This window comes from Manacus vitellinus, unplaced genomic scaffold, assembly GCF_001715985.3.
Source record: "Manacus vitellinus isolate BGI_N305 unplaced genomic scaffold, ASM171598v3 scaffold_23_pilon, whole genome shotgun sequence".
NCBI classification, from domain to species: domain Eukaryota; kingdom Metazoa; phylum Chordata; class Aves; order Passeriformes; family Pipridae; genus Manacus; species Manacus vitellinus.
In genome coordinates, this window is record NW_021939718.1 from 11,274,015 (window position 1) to 11,301,277 (window position 27,263).

The 27,263-nt window shown below is 36.2% G+C and overlaps 1 protein-coding gene across 4 annotated transcripts in view; it reads right to left on the reverse strand.

Moving 5' to 3' along the window:
• The window catches only part of XRCC4 (X-ray repair cross complementing 4), a 140,013-nt gene that overhangs the window by 99,643 nt on the left and 13,107 nt on the right, over positions 1–27,263 (reverse strand). For all 4 annotated transcript variants that reach the window (XM_018072869.1, XM_018072871.1, XM_018072870.2 and 1 more), the window contains one exon: positions 23,661–23,848. In XM_018072869.1, the coding sequence (XP_017928358.1) occupies positions 23,661–23,848 (188 nt within the window). The remainder of the gene's footprint in view (positions 1–23,660; positions 23,849–27,263) is intronic.

A 27,263-nucleotide genomic window follows, 5' to 3' on the forward strand; every position in this document is an offset into this window, starting at 1 on the left:
CAGAACTCCAAAACTTCCAGGGGTTTCCACCCCTTGGGGTCTACCACTTTTCTTAGCCTCTGGGGGAAAACAAGATTCAAACCACGACAACACTCCACCCCTCGCTCCTGCGAAAATGTCAACATATCACAACGACTGAAAAAAAAACTCTAATCAACATGCAATCTTCAATAAACTAAAATATAACCAAAATCTCTCTACTACACATCAATATAGCATCATCACAAACTTAACTCTACTCTTAATACTTAACTTACATTACTATAGCCTTACTTTCTCTACAATGGTACAGTCTGTGTTTTGTCTGGAAAACTCTTTCTGCTACCACAAGCATCATGGCCCTTATCTCTTTCCCCCGATGGTTCGCAACCATCCTCCGCTACCATTTATGTCATGGTTTGAGATAGTCCCAAAATCCAATCCCCTAGCTCCATTCCCCCCTCCCACATCTGGGCTATCTCAAACCATGACACAAGGTCACAAAAAAACCCTCAATAAACTTATATTTCAATTAGCAAAAAGTTGGAAAACAAGATACACAGCAGCAAATGCAAGCAACAGCCAAAGATGGAAGCTCGAAATGTCTCTCAGTGTCACATGTCAACCATCAGTTATTAGCATTAAAAAAATTACTATTCTAATATATAGGCAAAACAAGATCTAAAGAGACAACATGCCTGTGAAGAACCACTGAGAACTCAACCATTTTCAGGGCTGGGTTCTGATTTTGGTGACTCTGGTGATCTGTGTCCTGCACAGGAAGACAACCCTACCTAGACAAATGTCCAACCTAGAGACCTGCATGCAGAGAAAGCAGTAAAAAGCTTAACTTTATAATCTTTATTTAACTTATATCAATATTCCACTGTCAAAGGGACACTGCTCAGTGAGACCATGGAATGTCCTGAGTTCAACACGTCTGATATGTTCATGTAGGTTCTTTTTTGGCCAGGATAAAGCAAGTATTTACGTGGTCTGAACTCTCCTCAGGCACACAGTTATCTCCAGGTTGCCAAATACAACTTCACTGAGGTTCTCAGCACTCTGCTTCACTGCATGGTCAGCCACAGGCCTGCAAAAACTTACTGGTTCCAGATAAAATCTAACACTGTCCCTAGCTGAGGAAACAGAAAAGACCCACTGAAACTAACAAAATGATCACTAAAATTGCTTCCCATTAGAGTAACACTATGGTTTTCTTATGGATATACAAGGAAGACTTGTGAAACTGCTTCTTTAAGCAAATCCCATCTTGTGCACACAAAACAAGGATATGCAGGAAGAAACTCTGGAAAAGAAGCCATTCCACACTGTAGAACAGCTAGTTTAAACACAAGATATGATTATTTATCCTGAGCTGTAAGCTTAAGGGACCTGTGCTTTCAAGCCCTATGTAGCTGAGCTGGAATGAGCAGTAGCATGAAATAGCCCAGAGTAGGAAGTAAATAGTGCAAAGTGACTATAACAGCCCACAAAAACACAAGCCAAAGATGAACCAGAGCAGCAACACAGCAGACTGGGACAGCTCTTCACTGCCAAATCCCAAGGTATATGAATTTATTAAAAAAAAAAGGAAAATTAAAAAAAAAGGAGGGGAGATTTTACTATCCTGTGCCTGACTTGCAAATTGAGGAATGTTATTTCATGTTTTGCAAGACCAGCATCCTGTAGTCAGTAGCCAACACCACTCAGACCAGTCTCAGAGTTCGCTGGATTTTTTTGGCTGACTAAGACTCAAACAATTACTACAATAAACAAAAGTTAAGTAAGTTAACATTGCTAGATAATTTCTTTCCCCTTACTTTTAGTTACTGGAAAGCGATGCTGGGTAATCACAGCAAATGTTCATTGAAGGTAACATCAAGGAAAACAAGTAACTGCTATCCAAATTTCTGTTAATATTAATTACATCAGAGCACACTGAAATGTGCAAGAGCACATGTTTATTGTCTTTACTTTTTATCTCCTAGTGTGCAACAATATGTTGGAAATTAAAGCAACTATGCTAACTGAACATGGAGAGGAAATTTCCAAGAAGGAAAACAGTCTGATAATCATTTCATCACCTTTGTGTGATGAAACCCACTTGCAAAGCTACCTTCCACAGCAAATTAAGGAACCTTCACTGTTTAACCTTTCAAAATAAACTGGAAATACTTAGGCTTTTACAATCTAGAATTATGACTTCAAAAACAAGTGCAATTTTCCATGCACCATCTGCCAGTCCTTAACTTCCAGCAAGCTCAGGTTCCTCAGAGACAGCAGACTAATCCAAAATACCAAAAACTTGCACCAAGAACTAAAAATCAGTTACTTGTGAAACAAGTAGAACTGAGAAAGGGTGTTAAAAAGGTTACTAGAAATTGCACAAAAGTGAAAAATTAACAACACCTCTCCAAGTTTTCACACTGTCATCCAAAAGGCTGTATCATCATCTGAGGACTTATGTTTGGAAGACAAAGGACAGCAGATTAAGCTATTTCAGCATTTCTCTAGGTAAATCTGAGCAGGATCTTAAGAGATGTCATATAAGATACCTTAAGAACCAACATTTGTGTGTATGGAATCAACTAGTGTTGATTAACAGCATTAAGTAGCTACAGAAACAAGTCACAGTATCCACAGTTTCTCTTTCTTAAACCTGAAGTTAAGGGTAGTTACCCCAAAAAATCATAGTCATGAGCACCTGTGTCACATCTGAACAAGTCTCATGTAGCCAGTTCTAAGAATGGAGCCATACTACCAACTGAATACATCTCTACAATCTGAATAATCACACCACCAACTGAATAAACGCTCTGTAGCTCTAACCATTACAGAGTATAACCAATATATCCAAGACAGGAAATAAGGCTGCTGTTTTCAGCTAAACAAAGTTTGAGGAACTAACTGATATCTCACTTTTGTACAAGCTTCACAGATTAATATTTCAGGGTAGTATTCCATAAAAATAACAGAACTGCACCTAAAATTGTGCAATTGCAAAACTGTTTTTAGGGACATTATTCTCTTTCCCCTACATTGTGAGGCAGGTCTCGTCAATGGAGAACAAAACATTTTTGTTATGGTCCTCCCAGGAGGAAAGACAGCTCTCTGCAGAACTGCAAGATAACACACGTCAAAAGGAGAAGAAATCATAACTACTACAAAAACAAATACTGTATTTCAAAACCCACTGGGAGGATCTGGTTGTGCAAGAAGTCAGAATAGTTAGTGCTCTTCTACTTCAGTTCATTAATTGTAGCTAAGGATAGATATATTTATAAAAATGAGATAAGTTCTCTATCATGCCATGATTATTGCCTCGCTTTTCTAAACCAGTAATATCACTCCTATATACAAAGTTTCCTTTTCCTTTCCACTGGTTCTCAAGTTAAAAAATAGCAACTGAAAATCAAACTCCAAGAAGGATAACTCGTCTCACTTTCCTCCTTGATAAATTAGAAGCAATAGTTAAGTATAACATATATTTAAATAAGCTATAAGTAAAACAAACAATAACACAAATCCAACAACCTTCACTACGATGGTTGACTTGTCCAAAAATCAGTCACTTTCTGGCACAGAAGTAGGGAGGTTTCAATGCTAGAGAAGTAGATGAAACAATTCCCCCTAGCTTAAGAACTTGAGTTCTACAGTTGCAATTCAACTGAAAAAGAAAACACTTCTCTGTTCAGAGGAAGACTTTCTACCTTTACAATTTTTTTATTTTTTTTTCTCCTTAAATTGGTTTCATACCATTTAGGACTGTGATTTTGCAAAGGACTCTTGGAGAGGGTGATGTCTGGATGGTTGAAACGTGGGGGTCTCACCAGTTAATTAACAGCAGTTCATGCTGTTCTGAACAGACAGGGTGCCTGTCCATGTCCTGTACATGGGGAAATCAGATGTTATACAGATTCTGCACTGCATCCAGGTCTGGAGTCCTCAGCACAAGGAGGACATGGAGTTGCTGGAGCGAGTCCAGAGGAGGCCACAGACATGATCCGAGGGCTGAAACATCTGTGCTCTGGAGCCAAGCTGGGAGAGTTGGGGGTGTTCACTTGGAGAAAAGAAGGTTCCAGGAAGACTTTAGAGCCCATTCCAGTGCCTAAGGGGCTTAAAAAAGGGAAGGAGATGGATTTTTCACATGGCCAGGTAGTGACAGGACAAGGGGGAACGATTTTAAACTAAAAGAGGAAAGATTTATATTGGATATTAGGAAGAAATTCCTCCCTGTGAGGGTGGTGAGGCCCTGGCACAGGTTTCTCAGAGAAGCAGTGGCTGCTCCATCCCTGGAAGTGTCCAAGGTCAGGTTGGACGGGACTTAGAACAACCCGGGATAGTGGAAGGTGTCCCTGCCCACAGCAGCAGGGTGGAATTGGATGAACTTTAAGGTCCCTTCCAAACCAAACCATTCCAAGATTCCATGACTTCAAAGCAAGTCAATCAAGTAGTGAAAAGCAATGACACACAAAACTAGAGACAATTTCATCTCATAGAGTGACGAAACATAACTCCTGTTTTTGTGAGGGGATTACAATTTTCCAGCATTAATATTTTAAGTCATGGCAACACCCTGATTTTAGGAAAGGTTATCACATTAACTTCTGTTGAATTACCACATTATCACAACAAGCTTCTCTGCCACTCTGTCATCCCATGGAATACTCAATCCACAGGTAACACCACCTCCCTTCCCTCCAAAACCAACACAAAAGGCTAATGCAAGTTCGTTTAATATTAATCATATTCCAGAGCATATGGGTTTAGAGTTCCATTTTCCATAACATTAATCAGCCTGTAGTTTTGATAGAATCAGCTCTACTTCAGAACAAATGCAGGTTTACAAAGACTTACAATAATATGTCAGGCATGGAAGAGTTTTTGATGATAAGGACTCCGTTATATGTTTGGATGCAAGTTTAACAACAGCTGCTCCAGATTTAATGAAGGTAATACCAAAGGGACTGACATTTTCTGGATTTATTTATGGGAGCTTACAGAAAATGTTCAATATATACCAAAATATACATTGTTCAGAGACTTCCATGCTTGAGAGTGACACTTTCAATTTGATTCATAATGGCTATTTCACAAGGGCTTACAGGAAATAAAACTGTTTATTTTAATTGCATACAGCAAAAATGTTAGAAAAGAAAGATTTATGTTCTCTAGTGACAGTGAATGTTTTGGGCTAATTTGTCATGGTTACCATGGACAGAAAATAAAGGAATATTATTCAAGCACTACTTCAATTCACAGACAACTTAAAGTATCAGCATATATACACAGTACTGTCAGTTATCTTTTTAATCTTTTATGTAACCTTACAGCACCTTTTAAATACAGCATAAACTACCTGTGGAAACTTATCATTTCACCTTTATTTTTCTTTTCCATTAACAGGGTTGTTTTTCACATTTCCTGGTAATGGAAAACAAAAATAAACTCTTGAATGTAACACAATTTTAACAGCAATTATACAATATTTAAAAGACTACATAACTTTCAACATCTGTATCGGTCAATGCTTTGAAAAGCAGTACCATTACCTGTAAGTTCATACTTAGCCTGTAAAAATTTTAGCTTTTTCACTATTCTGGTTTGTCTCTTCTAAATTTGTGATCACAGTGGTATCTGGTCACACATTACCAATTGTTATTGTGTTTTGTTACATGCTGCTTCAACTATTAGGGTGTTAACTGGTAAGATGACTGAATAAATGTCAGAATATTACAAATGCATTTTGTCTGGCTGCTGAAATACTTCAGTCTCAGCATAATAGCACCTATCCCCAAACCTCTTCTTGTATATTCTGAGCTGCCAACTCTTCAGCAAACGAAAACACAAAATATCCCACACACACTCTGCCTTCACAGCAAAGGATAAATTTCAGTGCAATTGCAGTAAGTTTAATGATCTTGTGACAGTTTGAGAAACCATCATCTTTCAGCAGTTTCCTGGGCCTCACAAAGCATTCGAAAACTCAAATATTCTGCAAGTGTAGCCTTTGTTCTGCTTTTTTTGCCATGAACCACTTTCACTGTGAACTAAATAGTCACAAAAACTAGAAGTTTTTCTTTCACTTTTTCTTTCCACTAGTCCACTATTTTTCTTCTTTCCTTCACAAGTTAACTGCTTTTGCCACAAACTATTTCCCTACCACCATTTTTTCACCCACTTATCAGTACAGATGTGCATTTTCCTAAGTTGAAATTAGTTCTTTTAACTCAAAATACTTAAGAATTGTTGCCACTTCAGCGTTTTTTTTTTAAGAAAAATTAACTTAGAATTAGAATTTAATTAAAAATTGAATGTTGTTCTCAGCTTCTGTTAGCTCTTTTCTGGCACCTGCATTAAAAAAAGACAATACCTGAGAGCAATTTCATTTCAATCTGAAACTGAACAGTTTTTGCAGTTTACAGTTGACTGACAGATCAGTTATTTAGACCATTTAATTTCAACGGTATAGAAATCATGATTATTTACCTTAAAGTTATCTGAACAAGTATCTTGAGAGAGAAAGTAGCTCAAGATCCACACATCTTCAAATCTCCCTCCAAAAGCACAGAATTGGATTAGAGAATACTAGACACTACTGAAAAGGGATATTAAGAAAGCACAGCATCCATTTCTTCTTGCATTTGGCAATGCTAATGAGAACTCCTCCAAATTTTGCTCACATTCTCCTCACTTTAGACTCAAAAGTCCTCAACCTCCTTCTTCCTTCTTTGGGATTTGTCCTTTCTCATTTAAACATTGAAAATCTTCATAATTCAAAAAGAACCCTGAAGTAAGGAGTTAGTAATGGCATTGGAAGAACAAGATGTTTGTTGGTTTTCTCACATTAAACTTCAACATTAATGACCCATCCAAAAAAATCATAAGATGGACTCTTCATTATCCCAAAATCATAATACCAAGTTAAAATTAAAATCTGAGAATAAGTGTTAACCTTAATTAACTCTTATCTTTTTTTCTCCATATTATTTTCTATATTTTTGAGCTTTTAAAATGTGTATTTTTAAGGTTTTTCCCAAATGTTCACAATGGTGACTGTCAAAACTTAAGTGAAAGCTAAAACTCTTACTCAGATAGGCAACTGTGTTAGCTAGGCTCTAAATAAACTAATAATAATAACAAAAAGTCAGTAAAAATGTACCTGCTTCCCCTGCATATCTTGTCAATTATTGTTTAGGTTGGATGTCTCTCATACCAACCCTTCTTTTTCTTTAAGACACGACCTAAAGGGGTCTATATGGCACAGTAATAACAGAAACCCCACACAAAAAATCTGAACCATAATTAAAAATTACACTTTGATCAACAGACAAGGGAAGTAGATTACAACCGCAACGAAGCTAAGCTGCACAATTAACATTATTTTGTACATTTTCCTTCTTCTCTGTAGCATTTAATTTCATAACAATTTTCCACACCAAAAATCATATGCAACCCCAAAAAAGTTAACATTGTCCCCTTAGTCCTTAGAATGGCTTGAACCTATTTTTCATGTATAATAATCCAGTTAACAACATCAAAAATCCAGTCCTGTGTTTGTTAATTGACTATCCATCACAAAATGGTAGCAGTCAGCAGCTTTAATCCAATTTGTAAATAACATCAGTTAAAAAAATTCTAATTAGTTTTCCTTTAATGTTACTGCTCAGCTTTCATTAGTCTTTGCATTTAGTGGAGTTGAATGAAAAGTAAGAGCTACTAACAGCTTTCTTTTTAGTAGCAATCAGTTAATTAATGCCCTTTTAATGGGGCTTGCTCATATCACCACACTCTCCACCACCCAGTGAGGTGACTCAGGGTACCGGGCAGCACCAGTGAATCACTGGATTTTCAGTGAAACTTTTATGATGCAGCTGAGACTTTTTCCTCAGCTTTTTCTGCCACTCCCAGTGGGTCACTCCCCCCTGACAAGGCAGAAAGACTCTTCTCAGAAATTATCGCCAGCGAGGAAGATTGTGGAAGAAGTCTCAGACTATTTAAATTCTAATTATTCAGCAGGCATCTGTTATTTCATTCTACAGCACTCATCTTTCCATTTGCCCAGCTACTGAGATTGTTCTCCTTGCAAGGCTGAGTTATAAAACAATTGTTGACCTAAAATTTTGGGTATATTAAAAAAAAAAAACCAAACTCAAATTTTCAGCCTTAACCAGGATACTTGAAGTGAGCTCACAGGACGTGCATTTCTTTTATCCAGTGATATACAACCATCACTTGGATCTTTCTCCTTACAAAAACATATACTTTTTTCTTTCAAAGTTGATGTAAATACACAATACTTCCACTATTCATTCAGAACTAGCAACTGGTTCATACTGGATCTGTTATTTACAGCAGTCAGACTTCAGGAGCTACACCCCATTTCAGACCCACCAAGACTCAGAGCACAGTACTGTGTCTGTGGTTCTTCAGTCAAGCCAAGAAGGAAGTAAAATGTAAGTTTATATGAGCCTTAGTACCAAAGTTGAAAGAAACTTCTTTCAAGGAGAGATTGAAACTTCTGTTCAAAAAGACTGCTGACCTGCAGCAGAAATAGTTGGAGGACAAGGCCTTAAAGCAATTCCAATTCCCTAGAGATCAAATCCCTAGAGATCATTACAATTTAAAACAGTTGCTTTCTCCCAGATCAAAAGACTGTGCACCTTGTCCTGTCACACAAATCAGGAAACAAAAAGGAGTCTGGATAATGGGGGTCAAGATTACTTTATAATTAATCTGTGTCCCAGTGCTCCTAAATTACCTATATGCTTACAGTGAGGGCTTACAGAGGTTCCTCTATTAGAATCATGGAATATCTTGAGTGGGAAGGGACGCTCGAGGATCATCCAGTCCAGCTCCTGGCCCTGCACAGGACAGACCCAAAAATCCCACTGTGTCCACGAGAGCACTGAAGAAACATCAGCATCTGACCATATATCTACATTATATGGATGCCAGAGGTGTTGCTGTGAGTTTCCTTATAAATAATAAAGCTACTGTAGATATGACCCAAAGTCTTCCTCCTCATTACCCAGATCAGCAGGACCTTGATCCATCCAGGACAATGAATGGATATAGCCACGAAGAGAGGGATCAGTGCAGCATCTGAGCTATCTAAAGATTTGCCAGAAAACTTATAAACACCAAATAAATCCTTTTTGAAGATTAGCATGGAGCATTTCCAAAATAGTCTACATTAGACAGCTACAATTACTTCAACTCACTGAAGCAAATTCTAAAAGGCTCTTCAAAAAAACAAATGGGAATAAAAGCAGGGACAGAGCAGTGGTTTGGAGTTTGATGGCCAGCACCCAGAGCTGCACAGAAGTCCTTCATAACTCAGACTTGGTGAAAAGAGCAGTGCTTGCAAGCTTTTCCACTGCTATTGTCCAGTGGGTGAGTAACCAGCAGGAACCACCCTGTCCTCCCCACCTGCCAACTTAGGCTTCTCCTCAGCTCCAAAAACCATGTCTAAGGTTCATATGCATAGACTGAAGACAAAGCTTAACTACTTTTGTTTGCTTGTTTATGCACTTGGAGGAGAAAAAAAAGTAAACTGAAACAAGACAACATTTTCTCTTAGGTTTCTAAGGTCATCATGCTCCGTTTTAATTTAGTTATGCAATCATCTTAAATATTCACACGATATTTCTTAGCTTTATTGGATAAAAAGCAGACTGAGAAATATCAGACAAGTTATACAAATACTGCTACAAAGTAGCGATCACACTCTACAAAAGATAACTTTGTTAGATGAACTAACTGCTCGCATATTGTGAATTTTAGGGAGATTGCATTTTTTTCCCTTGTTTATTGTCTGGTTTCCAGAGCAATACATTGCCTGTTTGTTTTGAGCATTACATGGAAAGCACATTTGTTAGAGGCACTACTTTCTCAGCTTTATATTGTACATGCTCTGATGGTCTCAGGCCAAGGAGGACGCAGGACTTTGAACACACAAAACCCAAAAGGATCCAAAATGAAATTCAGCCAATCCCAGTTTTAGAGAACCAAAATGTCAAACTACAGCTGCTCTGTCTTAATGAAGAGATTGTACTGCACAGCTTAACCCAGTCCTTCTCCCCTTCTTCCCCCAGGGAGGCTGGTGACCTCATGTAAGTTTATCTCACTAATGTATGTATCTCACCAAGAAGTTTCCCGCTTTATGTCCTCCTTTTCTTACTTGCATCTCCAACTTGCACACAAACCACTTCAGGAAAAAAACAGCGTTTTACACAATTTTACAACTACACAAGTAACTCTATTCATTCACAGAACTGCCAACAAAAAGTTTATTGGGAGAAAATAATCATTTGCTTTTCCAAGTGCCAAAAAGCATGCAAAATTCACCAGGACAGAAAACATGTATATCCATTTAACATCCAATTTCTAAGTTTTGCTCTTTGCTCAAATCCCTCCAAGATGGAGAATTGCTTAGCAAAAACCAAGCCCAAATTCTCCTCAAACCCTTTCAGCAGGGCTCCTCTAAAGAAACTTTAACAGTTTTGAACAACTTTTTCTGCCGAGTTCTAGATTTGCTCACTTGTTTTGAAGAGATCACATCATTCAAGTTGCTTTCGCTATAAAATCAAGAAACTGCGCAATTTCCTCGCCATCCATGGAAGGCACTCACACACTGTTTGCTCTCTATGTCAAAGTGATACCACTTTTCTTCACCATGCAGGTGATGAGCCTTAAAACTGATCTATGAATCAAGAGCCATATAACTGCCCAGCACTTCTGAAAATCTTTGGTTTCTGACACAGCTTTCATTCCTTGATTTCATTCTGCCTTACCTAATCCACCAAAAAGAAGGGGGAATGAAAAACTCAGAGCTTGCATGACAGATTCTTGTAAGTTTCAAAGCATAAAGACAACGAATAATATAAAATATTTAAAATACTATCAGAATTCGCTGGTACTTTATTCTCTGAACACATTAAAACACAGCACTGACACCTCATGAACATACAATCTGCAGGGATGTCTTCAGATTTCATGAGCAAACCTACCTGGAGACTTTCTACCTACAGTAGACATGAAATATGTACCAGACTTATCTTAGTTGAACAACAGTACAAATGTAAGAATCACAGCCATTACTTATTTCACTGAGTCTTAAATCCTCAGACATTTCACGGGAAATAATTAAATCCACCTTTGATGTAAAATATGGAAAACTCTTGATATGCTGCCTGAAAAAAAATCTGCTACAATATTCTTCATCCATACATTTCATGAACAATCCTTTTTTCCCCCACTTTTAGGTCAGTCCAAGTGATCTGGACTTTCTTTTCTTTGAAAATGAGTAATCATAGGAATGTAAAGCTTGATCCTCTCCTAAGACATTCTGAGATGGAGGGGTTTTTTTTATGAAGAAAATTTACCAGCCAGAATTACATTCTCATTTTGTATTTTAGTATGTTTAGTAATATCCTTAGTATTTTAGCAGACTTGCCTTTTACTTTAATTCCAGACTGACATACAGCCCAGGTAGCCTCAGATTTCAACACGAAAAAGTGTGATTGGATACCCACTGCCTGCTGACAGAACAGTAGCACACTTTCAAGTCTTCCATAACTTCCCAAAGATTTAGCATTAAAATCAGACTTGAGCAAGCCAGGAATCAGTTCAGCCAATTCTTTTTTCGCTCTTGGACACCATTTATTGTAGGAGGATTATAATTTAAATGTGCTGTTTTATGTAATATCTTCCTTAGTAACTAATGGATTGTCTTTCTGACACAAATATTTTTGCTTTTCAGATTCAGAGGAGAAATACTAATGGAACATATTGGTCTGCTCTTAAGTGATGGCAACATTTTTTTCAGCGTTATTCAGTAACAGAAATACAATAAGCCTAACAAGAACATAAGCCTAGCAAGCCTAGCACAACTCACAGAAAACTTTTTTTTAAAAAAAAAGCATTTCTGCTCATAATTTTGAGTTGTGGGGTTTTTTCTTTATATTACTCTTAATTTGACTATTTTTTGTAAACACACTTTTCTTCTCTCTTGTCTTTTGTATTTTTACATTCTCCCTTAAGCAAGAAAAGCCTCATTTAAATGTGCTTTCTTAAGTAAGAAACAATGAGACATTTGATCCCTTAAATGTTTTAAATCTTGTTGATATAGATCTGTGTACTTGATTCAACCATCTGTATGGTCTTTACTACTTTTCTAAAAGCAAGGCAGGATATAAATTAAATTAATCAAACAAGGATCAATCACATTTTATATCTGCATATAGGAAACTCACCATAATCTACACATACAGAACACACAGCTAAAGAAAAAAAAAATCAAATATATTGGCTTTGTTCCAAAAAATAATCAAATTATTAATCTGCAGCATTATTAATTGAACCCCTTGCTTCTGTAATATTTTAACAGCTCACTTCATGGCAGCCACGTAAAAAAAGTTTCCTAATTTCTGGAGAGATGGGACAACAGATATAAGGTTAGCTCTAAACTCCAAAAACTCCCATGCAGCAGACAAGCCTGCCGCCAAAAGTCCACAGATGGATGCCATATGAGCAGCTGAAACTGCGATAGTGAAGGGAAGACATGGAAATTCCTAGCTTGTAATGTACTTGTGTAATTCCAAGGTGTAACATGCACCAAGTTGGTGTTTTAGCTGTTTTAATTTTCAGTTTGATCACTCTATAGCTATGCTGAGAAATAAACTTCAAGAAAGGAACTCAAAAAAGCAAGGTGACAGAAAATTAAAAAGTGAAAACAATGCAAAAGAGATGAACATTATAAATGGACCATGAGAGACAGAATCAGCTTTGAGATTTGTTTTTTTAACTCATTTTTTTTTGCTAACAGAAGCTAGTGCAAAAATGCAATTAAGTTTTTCTTTACAAATCAGGATACTAATTTCAATCACAGTGACTTTTTTTTTTAAGGAAAGAAACTGGCTTTCCATTCTGTACAGACTGAAGTCCCCAAGCTGCAAGTTATACGTGAATTAAGTCCTTTTGTCTTTTGATAATCAAAACTATGTGCGCAGAGAGCCAAGAAACAGCTTCTCTCACACTGCTAAATTGCATATGACTAATCCAGGGGAGTGGGGTGGAAAAGGGGATGGAAATCTGCCTGGGCTGAGTCACTGTGAAGACACAGTAAAGAATGATTGCTGTATAAATCTCAACCTATTGAGACATAAATTGGATGACCTAGTAGCCAGTTTTTAAAGCTTAGCACAAATATGAGAACCAAGCCCTCCCTTGATATTTTGCACTTCTCCTTTCAACAAATGAGACTTCTGAGCTGCATTGAGACATAATTTTCAGCTGATGAGGACACCACATAGCTGAAACCACCAAAATTTAGAGGCTTTAAACTGAAAAACTGCTAATTCAGCTCCATCTAATTGTTTGTTTCAACAGGATCCAACTAACGGACTGAACAATAAATAGTGTTTTTGAAAACCAAACTCACATGTAATTGTGTTTGACACATAAGTTAAAAGTTCCAGGTTCTTTTTCTTGGCTATTTGTTCCACTGCTATCTTAACTACTGCACATCACTCTCTCTGTCTCTCTCTCACCAATGTAAACTTTCTCATTTAACACTTGGAATAAGTAAAACAATTAACAAAAAAAGACAGATTGAAATTTTTCAGACAGAATTGTGTTCACCCAGTTTCCCTGAAGAGGAGGGCAACAGGCACGTAGGCCAATTTTAAGTCACCACGTAGAGAAGACTAAGAAAAACTGATTTCAGGAAAAAAACAGCACTCTTACAGTGGAACTTTCAGCAAAAAGACACTTTATTTGTAGAGAAAAGTGTCCAAATGGAAATATCAAAACAGCACTATTATAAAACTATTTAATGTCTACTCCATTGCCTGCAACTGCTGACATCTCTACCATACCAATTACAATAGCGCATGAAGTAAAATAAAATAATACTGTCATAGGACACAAAATCCTCTGAAGCAATCCATTGAATGGTTTATCTACCAAGTGTTCTAAAATTAGTTTCCATGCCCATGGGAAAGACATGATGGAAATTCAAGATCTTGCCTATCTTCCATAGGTGTCAAGTTGATAACGAATGGAAAATTTAGGATCTGTGAGGCAGCTGTGCATCCGCAACCAATCAAAAGATAATCCTTGAAAACAAACATTGAGAGAAACCAGATCCTATCTCCTAAACAACCCTCCTCAGCCCACTTTTCTCACTCACTTACTCACTTTTCTCCACTGAGGAGAGCGGCTGGGACGTGTAACAGAATGATCTCCCAACTTAAAGGCCCAACTTCAGGGCAAATCAAGAGTTCACTCTGACCTCACTTGGGAAATTCTTAATTATTGCAAAAAAAACCCCACTACTGGTTCAAATTTGTCTTAGTTACAACTTCAGGTTTTATTGGTGCCTTGTTTTACAAAGTAAAAATGTATGTTCACTTCTCAAAACATATGTTCCTTCAAAAAAAGGCCACAAAAGCTGTTTAAGAGCTTAAATGTAACTTTTCAAAACTTAGTTACAACTTCTGCAAGTTTCTAGCTGTATTTCTGTAGAAACATCAGAGCATTTCAACTAATAATATCATTGCTGTGTTAATGCAAGAGGCAGGGTTTCTTTCTAAACTACCAACAGTCTGTAGCTTGGGTGTCAGCAACAGCCAATTTATGTTATCTGTCAGCAATAAGTTGGTTTACAGTACTACCCAAAAGCTCTAAGAACAAATACAATCTCCCTCTTGTGTTTCACAGTACTTTGAAAACAATAATTACCCAACATTCATTATGGATTCAAGCATCCATCACAGACTGCCACCACATAAATGTTACCTTTAGACCATAAATTCATTTTCCTGAATTCTAAGAAAGAGGGGAAAAAATACACTTTCCCACAATTTCCCCTACATTTCTCACTACATATCTCAATTCTTAAGAAAAAATAAATTAAAAAATCAGAATTTCAGAATATTTCTTCCTTAGTTGCTATTTTAGCCTTAGAGCAAAATACATATTTGCTTCTCAAAACCAATGCATGTTGCTACCATCCTGAATTAAGTCTACAGAGAGCTCAATGTAGCCTGCTAAATCTGAGTTTTCCATCATGTAACTAATAAGTTGTACCATTTACTCTCTCAAAGAGCGTCTACGATGCAGACCACTTTCTCTTGATGGTCATTTCCTCTTCAAACAATAAGGCACAGAGGTTTTATGTCACTCACCAAACTACTAAAACATTAACAGTTTTATGGAGAAACCCCTATGAATTTTTCAACAAGTAATTTTAAACAAATACATCTTTACTGTATGCAAATGTATTTCTTTCCAACATCATGATCCAGATTAAGCTTAAAGCTGCAGATGAAAGGAAAACACTCCTCAGTTGTGGAATCGATGTTAATTCTTAAAGCATCTGACCTAACATCTAGAGACTTTTTTTAATTTTTTTTTTTAATTAAACTAGCTGCCATTTGTTGAATGACATCATTTTCCATGCCCAAGTATACAAACGACACATTTTTGTAATTGTCACTTACACAACCTGACAAGTCATTCATACACCATGAAATACATGTGTTTCTTCATGTAAACAGAGAACTAAAAATTAACTGAACTCTCAAACTGACTGATAACTGATAAACATTTAAATGTGCCCACAGTTTCATAAAGTTCTGAGACGAATCAAAACCAAGTATGTCATCTGTGATAAATATAAACATTTCATTATATTCATTAATTAACATAGTTATTAAGATAGTATTAATTTTAATTAATAATGTTAAATAATAAACAAAATAAGAAAGAGAAAGCACATAACACAAGTGTCTTCTATTTACCTCTGAATTAGCTGTGCAATGACACAGAGAATCTCCAATTAAAAAATTACACTATAATGACACTTTAACATATGAAAGTTAATAGGTCGTGCAGGAGCAGTATTATAAACCCTGAGTACATCTGGATTGATCCACCATTAGACAGCTGGATTTTGACCAGTCTAAAGCCTTAAAATTGCAATAAAAAAAAATCAGTTAAAAATCAGCTTCTAAAAAAAGTCTAAAAGGCAGATAAAGTTTTAAGAGGCAGAAAGGTCCAGGATGGTTGTCTCAACCGGCTCTAAGAACACTGGGATTAACCAGCACAGCTTTATCAAGCACTACGGAACTACCAGAAGAACTGAAAAGAGATATTTCCTCCCACACTGCTACTGACCTGCATAGGAAAAATCCCACAAGCAAACCCACAACAAAAGATCAACTTGTCAATATGTGTTGTTGAAGCAAAATGCCTTTAATTGGCATTAAAATTTACCAGAAAATTAACAGAAACACACTAATGGTCTTTGAGATCCCTTCCAACCCTAACCATTCTATTATCTATGATAAATGCAGAAAATAAGATTGTGACTGACTGTATATTCATGAACATATATCACAATACTTACTATATATGTATATATATACACATGTATCATGCATATCATACATATGTCATGAATATCATCTCTGAATGCACACATTTTCAGAATGCTACGTGTCACACTTCAGCTCCTGGCATTTACCAAGGGAGTTAACACCATCTCAAACATACCTGCATTCTCCACATGTTCTTTTAGTACCAGGTAAAAAAGTACCAGCAAAAAGTTAGTGGAGCTTTATACACAATGAAGAAATTGTTCAAAAAAACCAATATATGCTTTTGTAATATGAATAAAGGAGTACAACAGATGTGAAATGGATTTGTGGATGTTTCTGTTTAGACAGACCTGGAAAAATGGAGTTTCCTAACAAATAAAAGATAGCAGGCAATTCCTATAGGCTTACAATTCTCCATGACGACTCTTGATTTGTTATTATTACCATGAAGCTCTTTAAACAACTCAGACTCTGAATAATACACACAGAAGTAAGAGAGATTATGGATAAAGGTACTAGTTCCAGAGATGTGGTACTCTCTGGAAGCTTGTTACCATGAGCACGACATGATACAGTTAGGAAAAATATATGTGTAATTCTAATTTTGTCATCCTACTGATTATATATACTGCTTTTCCCAGCCTTTCCATAATAGTGGCCTTGATTAAAGACCATTGTTCAGGAAGGGGAGCACATGGATTTGCAGATGGCATAAACATGCTGCAGTGACTAAACGATATTTGATGAACACATGCAGCTCTGGCATCAGACCAGAAAGAAACCACTGCATTCATGTTCTGTAAGTACTGTCTGACAAACTTGAGATAAACCACATAGCTTGGCTAGGATGAGCAAAACCTAGGAATACAACAACTGCTAGCCACAAGTCTTAAAACAAGCTAGTAATAAAAGTATTAAAAAAAAAAGATGTTATAGTGTCAGTTTTTGACATTAGCTTGTCCAACAGAAGTTAAACCCAAAAAGAGTCAAGTATCCGCCACCTTTGCCCTTGCATTTACATTTCTGGGTGGAATAGTACCCAGTTTTTATCAGACTCCAGAGATCCACAGCTCTGATGGAAAAAAATACAATGTCAAGAAAGTAAGAGTAGTATCTGTGACAATTATTTGCCACAAATCAAGATTCTTAGTGACTGTGAATGCTCTCAGTCCTACCCTGTGATAAATATCATGTAACTTAAAATCCTGGCACTTTAGCCACAGAGGAAATAGTTGCTTTAGAAGAATTGGCATATGCTTACATATTTGAGTTATATTAATAACATACAGGTATTACTCACACACTGAGAAGAAAATGTGCTAGTGTGAACAGAACAAATAGCTGAACCTCAAAGCCTTAAAAAAAACCAAACACAAAAAAAACCCCACAAAAAAACCTTAGATTTGTCAGAGAAAAATGCACCCAGAAAAACAAGGATTTGGGTTCCAAAACCCCAAAAAACCCAAACTAGTACCAGTTACATTTTGTATCCAACAAAAGAATTACCGCTAAATTTTTAATGAAATATCAGACATTACTTACAGCAGTGTCTGAGAGAAATAAAAAGATTAAAAAAAAAAAACAAACATCTTCTATGTAAGAGCTTTTCCATGGAATGATACTATCCAGAAACTTACTCTTGTACACTGTTTCTATCTCTCTGGGAAACATATTTCTGCAGGAGAATCATATTCATGATTTAGATGAAGAGAATCTTCCTGCCAAAAGATTTTTCCAGTGATATTAATAAATTTTAGAACAACTCTAAATGAATATCTGAATCACTAAAAAATTTCAAATATATGTGCAATACAGCTTCAAATTTTTAATCTCATATTGAAGACCCTTAGGCTTTGTCCTCGTGATAGTTCACTGAATCCATTTACAAAGGTTTAAACATATGCATTCAATATTTTAGACTGCAAAAGGTTCTATTTTAGTGAATGTAAAAGTTAACAAAACACTACTATCCTAAGTTTGAGAGTTTTCCTGTACCTTTTCAGGTAGACCTCCATGCTTCCTCTGCAGCTGTAAAGGAGTTCCTGAAAAGAAACACTGGTGGGATTCTTGTTGCTCTTCAGGTTCTGACTGATGTTCACCCTTACAGAAAATACAGGAGTAGAGTCTTGTAGTGAACTTTTAAAGTCCACACACAGTAATCTCTTTTCCAGAGCATCTACTGTCCTCTGTGATCTTTGTTTGGGAGACTAAGGCTTGTAAATACACCATGATTTAAAGATTTTCCTCATAAAAGGAAAGCATTAGCACTCAGTTGTACAAGTGTAAGTCTTGATTTGGAATGCACAGCAGGTGTGCCAAGAAGGGAAAATCTGAAGGAACCAAAAGGAAAGGAGGGGAAACAACACAATAACACCAGGAGGGAGAAAGGACAACTGACAATTTTTCCTGTACTATCAAAATCTGTTATTTTATGAACACTTTATGGTTACTTTTAATATATTTAGACTGTCACTGCACTTGTGAAATTAGAAATTACTCTTTATAAAGTCATTTATATTAGGCTTTAAAACAACTAAATTATCATTTTTGTTCAACTGGATAGTTCCAGTGAAATACACAAATCTCAATAGGAAGAGAGAAACTGAAGTATTTATTCATTGCAGTGTTTGATTCTTCCTTTTTTCAACAATCCCTCAGTTTTGAATGCATTTATTTTAAATTTATTTCTCCAAACCACTGCCTATTAGAAGCAGCAATCAAATACCTGGACCATCAAATAGCTAAGCAAGGGAAATTAATTACTTAATTCACCAGGATTTTTGTCAAATTTGCATAAATACTAATATGGGGGGGAGAATACAAATTTTTTCAGAAAAGTTTTTTCTTACTACAGAAGCATTTCAAGTGTAGCTGCAAGATCCAAGTGTGCACATGAGGCAAGATGGGAAAAATCATGTAACACTTAGAAGTCTGAGATTATGAAAAAGATAACACTTACTGTTTTTATTATATAATGCTCATTTGTAAAAAGTTACTTCTAAACTGGGCTTTGAAGAAACTTAACCAACTGTCCATTCTCAAATCCTGAGGTACATAGGTATAAGTGATATGGAAGAATCATTACTTTTACACTGACCTAAAGATTAATCATTTCATCTTTCTGTCTTCTCAGCTGAGCAGTTGGTCCAATTGCCTGGGAAACAACCTGAACTCTCAGTGAACTTTGTTAACCAAACAACATATCCTCAGAGGTCTGGAGCAAAGAAACTCTCCAAATCTTGAACCAAGACAGTTTGGACAGTGTAAAAGTGTCCTACCCATTCTACTCCTCTTATTCAGAACACTGCAAGAAGTTTTGGTTAGAAGGAGCTTTTTCAGCTATTTTTAAACTTGTAATAAACTCACAATGAACTCACAGGACCGACCAAGGGAAAAGCAGCCACAGGAAACAGGAGAGACAAATAACAGCATCTCTTCCATCATCCTAATTAGCAACAGTACTGCATCTAAGGTGGAATTTGTTAAGCGCTTATCCTCCCTGTTTTCAAACTTCAGGGAAAGGCAAGGGGAAAAAGCCCCAGAGCCTGTCACATCACCGTAAAAAAAAAGACACTGCCAGCACTCAAATAATTGTTTATCAAAGGCTATTTAGTCTATTTAATTGGCAGCCTTCAGGAAAAAAAAAAAAGCTTGCCAGATTTACATTATTTATTATATGCGGAGTGACTCGCTAAAGTACTTGGAAAGGTTTACTTCCAAGTGGTCACCTACTTAGATCAAGCGTTAAATCACTGACTCTGTGGTGGTGTTTGTTTAGGTGGCAGCAGTTGAGCTGGACCAGCCTCAATGGCCCCTCGCTGAGGCCTCTGTGTGTGTGGCCCTTTCTCACCGCAGCTGTCTCGACACACAATTCCCACTGTATATACCGAGACCATTGTTATTTTAATGTCACTCCTACAGCCGACACTGTGCCCTCACCACCCCATAAACAGCTCCTGAGGGTACAGCGCCCAAGGCCCCGCAGTAAAGCCACCTGTCAGGAGGAAGATAAATCATGAAACAGTCCCAATGTTCACAAAACACACCCCAATTTCCACAAAACACGTCCGAATGTCCACAAAACACCCCCCCATTTTTAAAGGCATAACATTTTAGGCACAGCTGCATCAGCCTGAGGCACAGCTAGAACCAGTATTTATAAAACTCAAGACATCATTTTATCTTTGCCTGACCACCGTTTCAAAAAGATAAGTAAGAAAGCACTAAAGTCCTTATGGACTTCCCTTAAATTAGATTATTATTCTTATTCTGTTGCTTTTAACACTACATGAAACCGTGACACTACAAAATAAACACATTTCAGAGGATCTCACCTAAATCAGATTTCTGACTTGTGAGTTTTCCATCTATTTTAAAACAAAACCCATCAGCACTCATTCACTACATAAACCATCCATACACACAATTATTAAATATCAATCATTATAAAAATTATTTGGAGAGACAGGTTTGGTTTCATTCAGTCGAAATACTGCAGGAGGTAAAAGCATTTATTTTTAAATATCTAATTTTGGTGGGAGACATCAGTTCAGGGAAGGAACCTACTTGCTCATCAACTAAACAACAGATGAATCAGGCACCTTACTAAGTCATCAAATGTACTATAGTGCCAATGCAGGATAATTAGAATGCATTTTCCATTCCTCTGTCCAGTCCCTTTTTAAGGGATACAATGGGGCTTCCACCATTTTCTCTGGAAAACACTTGGTCAGTAAAAAAAATTTCCACATCAAAAAATATTCCCCAGTAATATACTTATGTTTTCCTTTGCTTAACATCATTCCATTGTTTTTATTTGCACTCTCATAGACCACCCAATGCAGTTTTGGCACATAATTAAATTTTAGGTAAGCAGAGCTTTAGCAACCTTTTCCAAAGGAGGTAAAAATTATTTCAAATATCACAGTTTGGTACAGCCATGAAAACAAAAAGTCAGTAGCTAGCACCTTTTATCATCATCCACGGACTACTACCAGTCATTAATCCAAAACTATTGATATTCTCTACCAGAAGACTGGAAAATGAAGATGTAACTGCATGACAAAAATAAAAAAAAAAATGAAAATAGAGTTATTCAGATTTATGCATCCTCTAAAACCCTGAACTTACATGCATATCTATAAATTATATAAAGAATACACATAAGAGTATTTCAAAAATCAGTAATCACCAAGCTCAAAGTTATGCTCAAGAAAATCAAGTGACACTGGTGGCACAACTAACTTTCAGCCAACGAAGATTAAATTACTCATCTGTAATTATACAAATACTACTTTTTAAGGCCGAAAAATTTTTAACACTCACTTCTGATGCACTACCAAATGACAAAATAATTTGTCATTTTTTATAACAAATTATATCTGTTTACTTAGTACTTATTCTGTACACGAAGAATTGCTGATGAAAAATTTCAAAATAATAGATAACTACATGAACTGAACTTGTCACTGGTTGCCGCATGAGAGGAGCCCCGAAGAGGAGATACAAGGACTCCCTGAAACAACATCTCAGCCTTGGCCATATTGATCAACATAACTGGTCTACTCTGGCCTCCAATCGGGAGGCCTGGAGACACACCATCTATAACGCTGCTGTCTCCTTCGAGAACACACACAGGATCACTCTCGAGGAGAAAAGGCAACGCAGAAAGAACCGTGTCTTGCAGAATACACCACCTAAGGAGTCTTTCTGCTGTGCCTTTTGCAATCGGATATGTCTGTCACGTATTGGCCTCATAAGCCACCAGCGTGCCTGTAACAAATGTGGATAGAGCCTTCCCAAATCTTCGTTCGCGAAGCCCAGCCATGATGATGACACGAATTGATAAGCATTTTATAGCTCAAAGTGTAACAATACATTTCAGAATTTCTGGGATTTTTAACTAAAAAGCATTACCTCAATTATTAAATACCAAGCAGAACATTCAGCATGCAAACACGACCAACCATGCATGTTTTTCTGTTATCTCTCCTGTTGTTTTATATCAAATGACAAAAATAATTTATAATTATAATTAAATTAAAATTCATTTTAAATAAATAATAAAATTTTAATAATAAATTAATTCTTAATGATCTTAAAGAATATTAATATCCTATTTTTTCCTGATAGTTTGATAGAATTTTCTCACCCTTGCCCTGCAACGAATTATAATTTGTTTATAATATATGAAAAGAGAAGGAGAAAATATTCATAATGACTAAATAAAAGATGTAAAGACAAAATAAGTACTGACAGGAGATAAACACTGAATTGAAGTCCTGTTTAAGTTGCAGAGCAGTTTGTCTACACTTCCTCTGAGGTAAATGTACATTTAGGTGAATGTCAGCCCTCTGGATGTACAGAGCCCAGGAAGATTAATTTCCTAATGTGATGTTGAAAGAGACAGATCACAAATACTTTCATAGATAATTTGCAAAACATTTGAAAACATATTCTATTAATCACGTGAAAGCTATTTCTATTCTTTAATTCTATTACTTAATTTTATATAATTGCTTTGGCAATTTTATTTGTAGGCATTACTTTAGTACATGAGTTAAAACTTTCACCCAAGAACTGACATCTTTTCTAGAAACACTCTCTTGACACCCAAACCTAAAAGCATACATAACAATCAGGGCTCTTTGCATTTTCAGTTTCTTTGGCCAGATTATTTCCTAAATTGACATAAAGATGTTTTCATACGATTTAATTTCTCATAAGCCTTCATTCATGGAAATGTGTATTATTTGAGCCCAGATACACGAACATACTTTGGCTTATTAAAATATAGAATGTATTTAATCTGTCTTCTATTTAGAATATATTATGTGTGACACAGACAAGAAAACTAGGATTCTTAAACTTACTGCTTTCATTTTCTAAGTACAATTTGGCCCTAAACTTGCAATACTGACCTAGATTCTGCGAACAGCACTCACAAACAACTCACAAGAAGCATCAAAAAGTGGTTTAGAGTCAATATGGCCTTGGGTAAATACACAGAAATACTGATAACACAGACTGGAAGATTTGTATCACTTAACCTTTGGCATCTCAACAGTCAAACTGGGCTGAAATTTCCTATATTGCACAAGGAAAAAGGCATCTAATAAAATATAATAAAGAAAAGAGGACAAACTAGTAGGATTATCTTAAATTAGCTTCTTCCTCAGAAAAGTTTTAACAACAAACCACAACCTGAAATAACCAAAAAGTGTCTACAGATACAGATTATAAGGAGATCCTTCTCACAGTTTGACAGGAAAATTTAAACTTTTAATTACTTACAGAGCCATCTTTCAGACTTCTTTCATAGGAGAACTGACACACCACATTTTCTTGATCTCTTGAAATCAGATAGTTGTATTTGCCAGCTGACTCTTCTCTAGTCACCAATGCTTTCTTCAGCTCTTCCACATACTTTTCCTTGTTCATTTCCATATCAGCAGCCTCCCTGGAAATTTCTGCTTCAGACACTATCAGAAAGAAACATGTGAGGAATAAATACGCACATGTGTGTGAACATGCATATATCATATATATTATTATCCATATCACAATATACATATATTTTATATATACTTATATGGACATACAGACACACACTGACTAGATCATCTTTAAGGTCCTTTCCAACCCAAGCCATTCTATGATTCTCTGAAATATTAGGAAACTATTCTTTCCTTGGCATACATCAGTGTGCCAGTGTGCCATTTCCACTAATGGAAATGTAGCAGGAATACTGTGTTTTTCATAGGTATTAAGTTCTGTCCCTTTTTTTTCCTGTCTGAAAATGGTTTATTGCTATTTGTCCTCAATTTTACTTGCCTAAAGTCACTCTGAAAAACATTAATCTTTCACCAAAGATAGACAGATATAAGCAAATTAAAGAGAGGATCTGTATATTGTAATTCAGGCTTTGATGTGCAGCCTACCAATACAGTATTTTAGATTGTTTACTTGATTAACAGAACTCTTTCCTTTTCCTCCCAACAATCTTCTGTGGAAGACTGCTCTGGATTGTCATTTACTCCTGCTTGCTCTTATTTTAACCATGAAATAAATGTTGTCAGAAAGGCTTAAGACTTCAACAAGACTTCTAGCATTTGCCCAGCATTTAAGAGAGTAAAAGACATTACTTCATGAAAGCCTTAAAACAAAAGAAAAAAACCCCACACAAACCAAAACAAAAAAGCAAACAAAACCACCAAAAACCAACCCAAAACCCAACAAAATACATCCTTCACAGAACTGCAAGTATCCCACTCAAAAGCCCTATTAATAGTTGAATGTCTTCTCTATATAAATGCCTTTAAAAATAGTTTCATACCGAGACATAGAGTCTGTACATGTATTGAAATCACACTGACAGAAATAGAACAGCATTTCAACCAAACATGAGCCTCTTCATATTGCCTCATTTTTCTCCAGTCTTCTCAACACAGTAGCTAAACTTGTATTGTCAAGTAGTGTGAATCAAATCAATCCATCATAAAAACACAACAAAGAGGCAAATGCATAATTATTTGCTATAAATAGTTATAGCCTCACACATTTCAGGATTTCTGGATTTGTTGTGCACCTGCAGGAATTTTAGCTTATTTTCACCAGTTTGTGATGATCTTAGAGGACCCAGCATTGAAACCCTTGCCAAAGACAAAATAAATAACATCCCCTGCCTTCACCTCATGCAACAAGTTGTTAATTTCAGAAGAGGTTACTGGATGGGTCAGGCATAATTGCACCTTTATAAATCCACACTGACTCCTCACTATCTTGTTCTTAGTATTTTTCAAAATGGTTTCAAGACTTTTCCTCCAACATCCTCTGGCTGACCAGACTCCAGTTGATTAAATCAATCCCCTTACCCTCCACAAAGATGGGAGAAATATTTCTTCCGGGAGAAATATTTCTTCCAGCCCTTAAAAATATCTCCTTAGAACCATTACTCTGCAATAGAAACAAACTGCTTTAGAGTTATAAGTGAAAAGAAAACAGGAAAAGAAAAAAAAAGAAAGAAAGAATGGAAATACGCTCAACAAACACAAGTCAGTCAGCTTTTGTCACACTTAAGATGTGCAATGGCAGGCCTCTGGCAGTCTGAAGTCTGTCACAAAGTCTTCCATATTATTCTTAAGAGAAAATGCTTAAAAATCAGTATTTTCTGCTCCTCTCTTCTTTTAAGGTACAAGAAGAAACCCTTCAAACTCATACAAGCCTAACATAAAGTAAAAGGACAAGGCAGGATACACAGCATTTTACCAAATCTGCAACGACACAAACATTCAGCAGATATCAGAAAATGCAGAAATGTTATTATACGTCACATCCTATTACATAATATCCTATATAAGATATAGCAGTGCTGCGGAACATGCATTAGAATAAATGACAAATAAAATATTTTTAAAACTTATTTGAAGCATAAAATAAATGTTGTCAGAAAGGCTTAAGACTTCAACAATTGCCAGTTGTATCTTGATTTTTTTCAAAACTGAAAGCAGCACTTCTATTTTTCATATGTAGAATGATACAGTGGAACTACTGTCAGGAAAAAAGCTAAACCCACAAGCCAAGGAACAATTTCAGCTACACTCATCTTGCAGAGTTAACAATCTACATATAGAAAGAACCAAAACATTTTTATGAGGCAAAGAGGGGCAGAAAAAAGTAAGTTTGAAATACTGCAAAAACAAGTGTTTGTCCAGAATAGTGATTTCAACACTGAGAATAATTTATGAAAACTTTTAATGAAAATAAGGAAGTTATAAAAACAATAGAGCACTGTGGGTTTTTTCTCCTGTGGTGCCTGTACAGTGCTTCATGTTCCTTTATCTTATAAAACCAGCAGACCTGATCAATCATTAGAGAAACACGAAATGTATAAAACCATAGAGCTGCAGTCCTTTAACCCAATACGAAGCTTATACATTATATTATGTTGCATATTTTTGTGCTTCCCCTCCCCTCCAACATTTACTTTTTTTCTCCTCTTCTTAAATAGAACTCCTAACACTTTTCATCATCACATTAAATAGACAAAATCCATAGAAGACAACTCCATCAGCAACTTTCACTCACTTCCTGGTAGGTCTTGCCAAGCAAAATAATCCACAGCTTGAGAAACCGAGAAGGGATTTCCCACAGCAAGAATATTCTGGCCATTGCTTTCCCTCCTCCCAGTTTAAAACCTAAGTAGCTTCAAACGTGACGTAATAACTTTAAAAAGTGACCAAAAACAATGCTGGGTGTATGAAAATACAGATCTGTGAGGTAGGAAAGCCTCTTGCACAAAAACATCAACTCCTAACGAAACTATTCAAGGGTCTACAAATGAAATTATTCAAGGGACTACAAATTCAGTAAGAATTCCTTAGAAATGGATCAGATTCTTATAGAAGAAGCAGAAGTACTCTCCTTTGGATGAGTACCCAGAGCTCAAGCTACACTGTTGTGGGTCTCTTTCTTTCCTTTTAATAGAGTGAGGTCATCCTGCTTTCACTGGCCCTCTGTTTTGGGAAATGGATTATCTAGCCATTCTGCCAGATGCAGGAAGTTAACAAAATGAGAACTGTGTCTATGCATTCTTTCTATAGGTTTCCAGTTATAGGGACATAGCTTTCACTTAGGAAAATAAGAATTGGCTTTCTGTAAATTTAAACTGAGAATTTAAAGTCATGTAAGAAAAATGAGAAGACCTTTTAAACAGAAAAATTAGTATGTACAATTAGTTAAGTATTTATTAGTGTTAATACCCTTCTTGTTATTTTCAAAATATTAATTTCACTATTGTTAAACCAAGAAAGAAAAATCTTTCATGCCAGTCTACAGGGAATCAGGATTGGAATACATGTATTTTTCTTGTGTAGGAACTCCTGATCCTACAGGAGT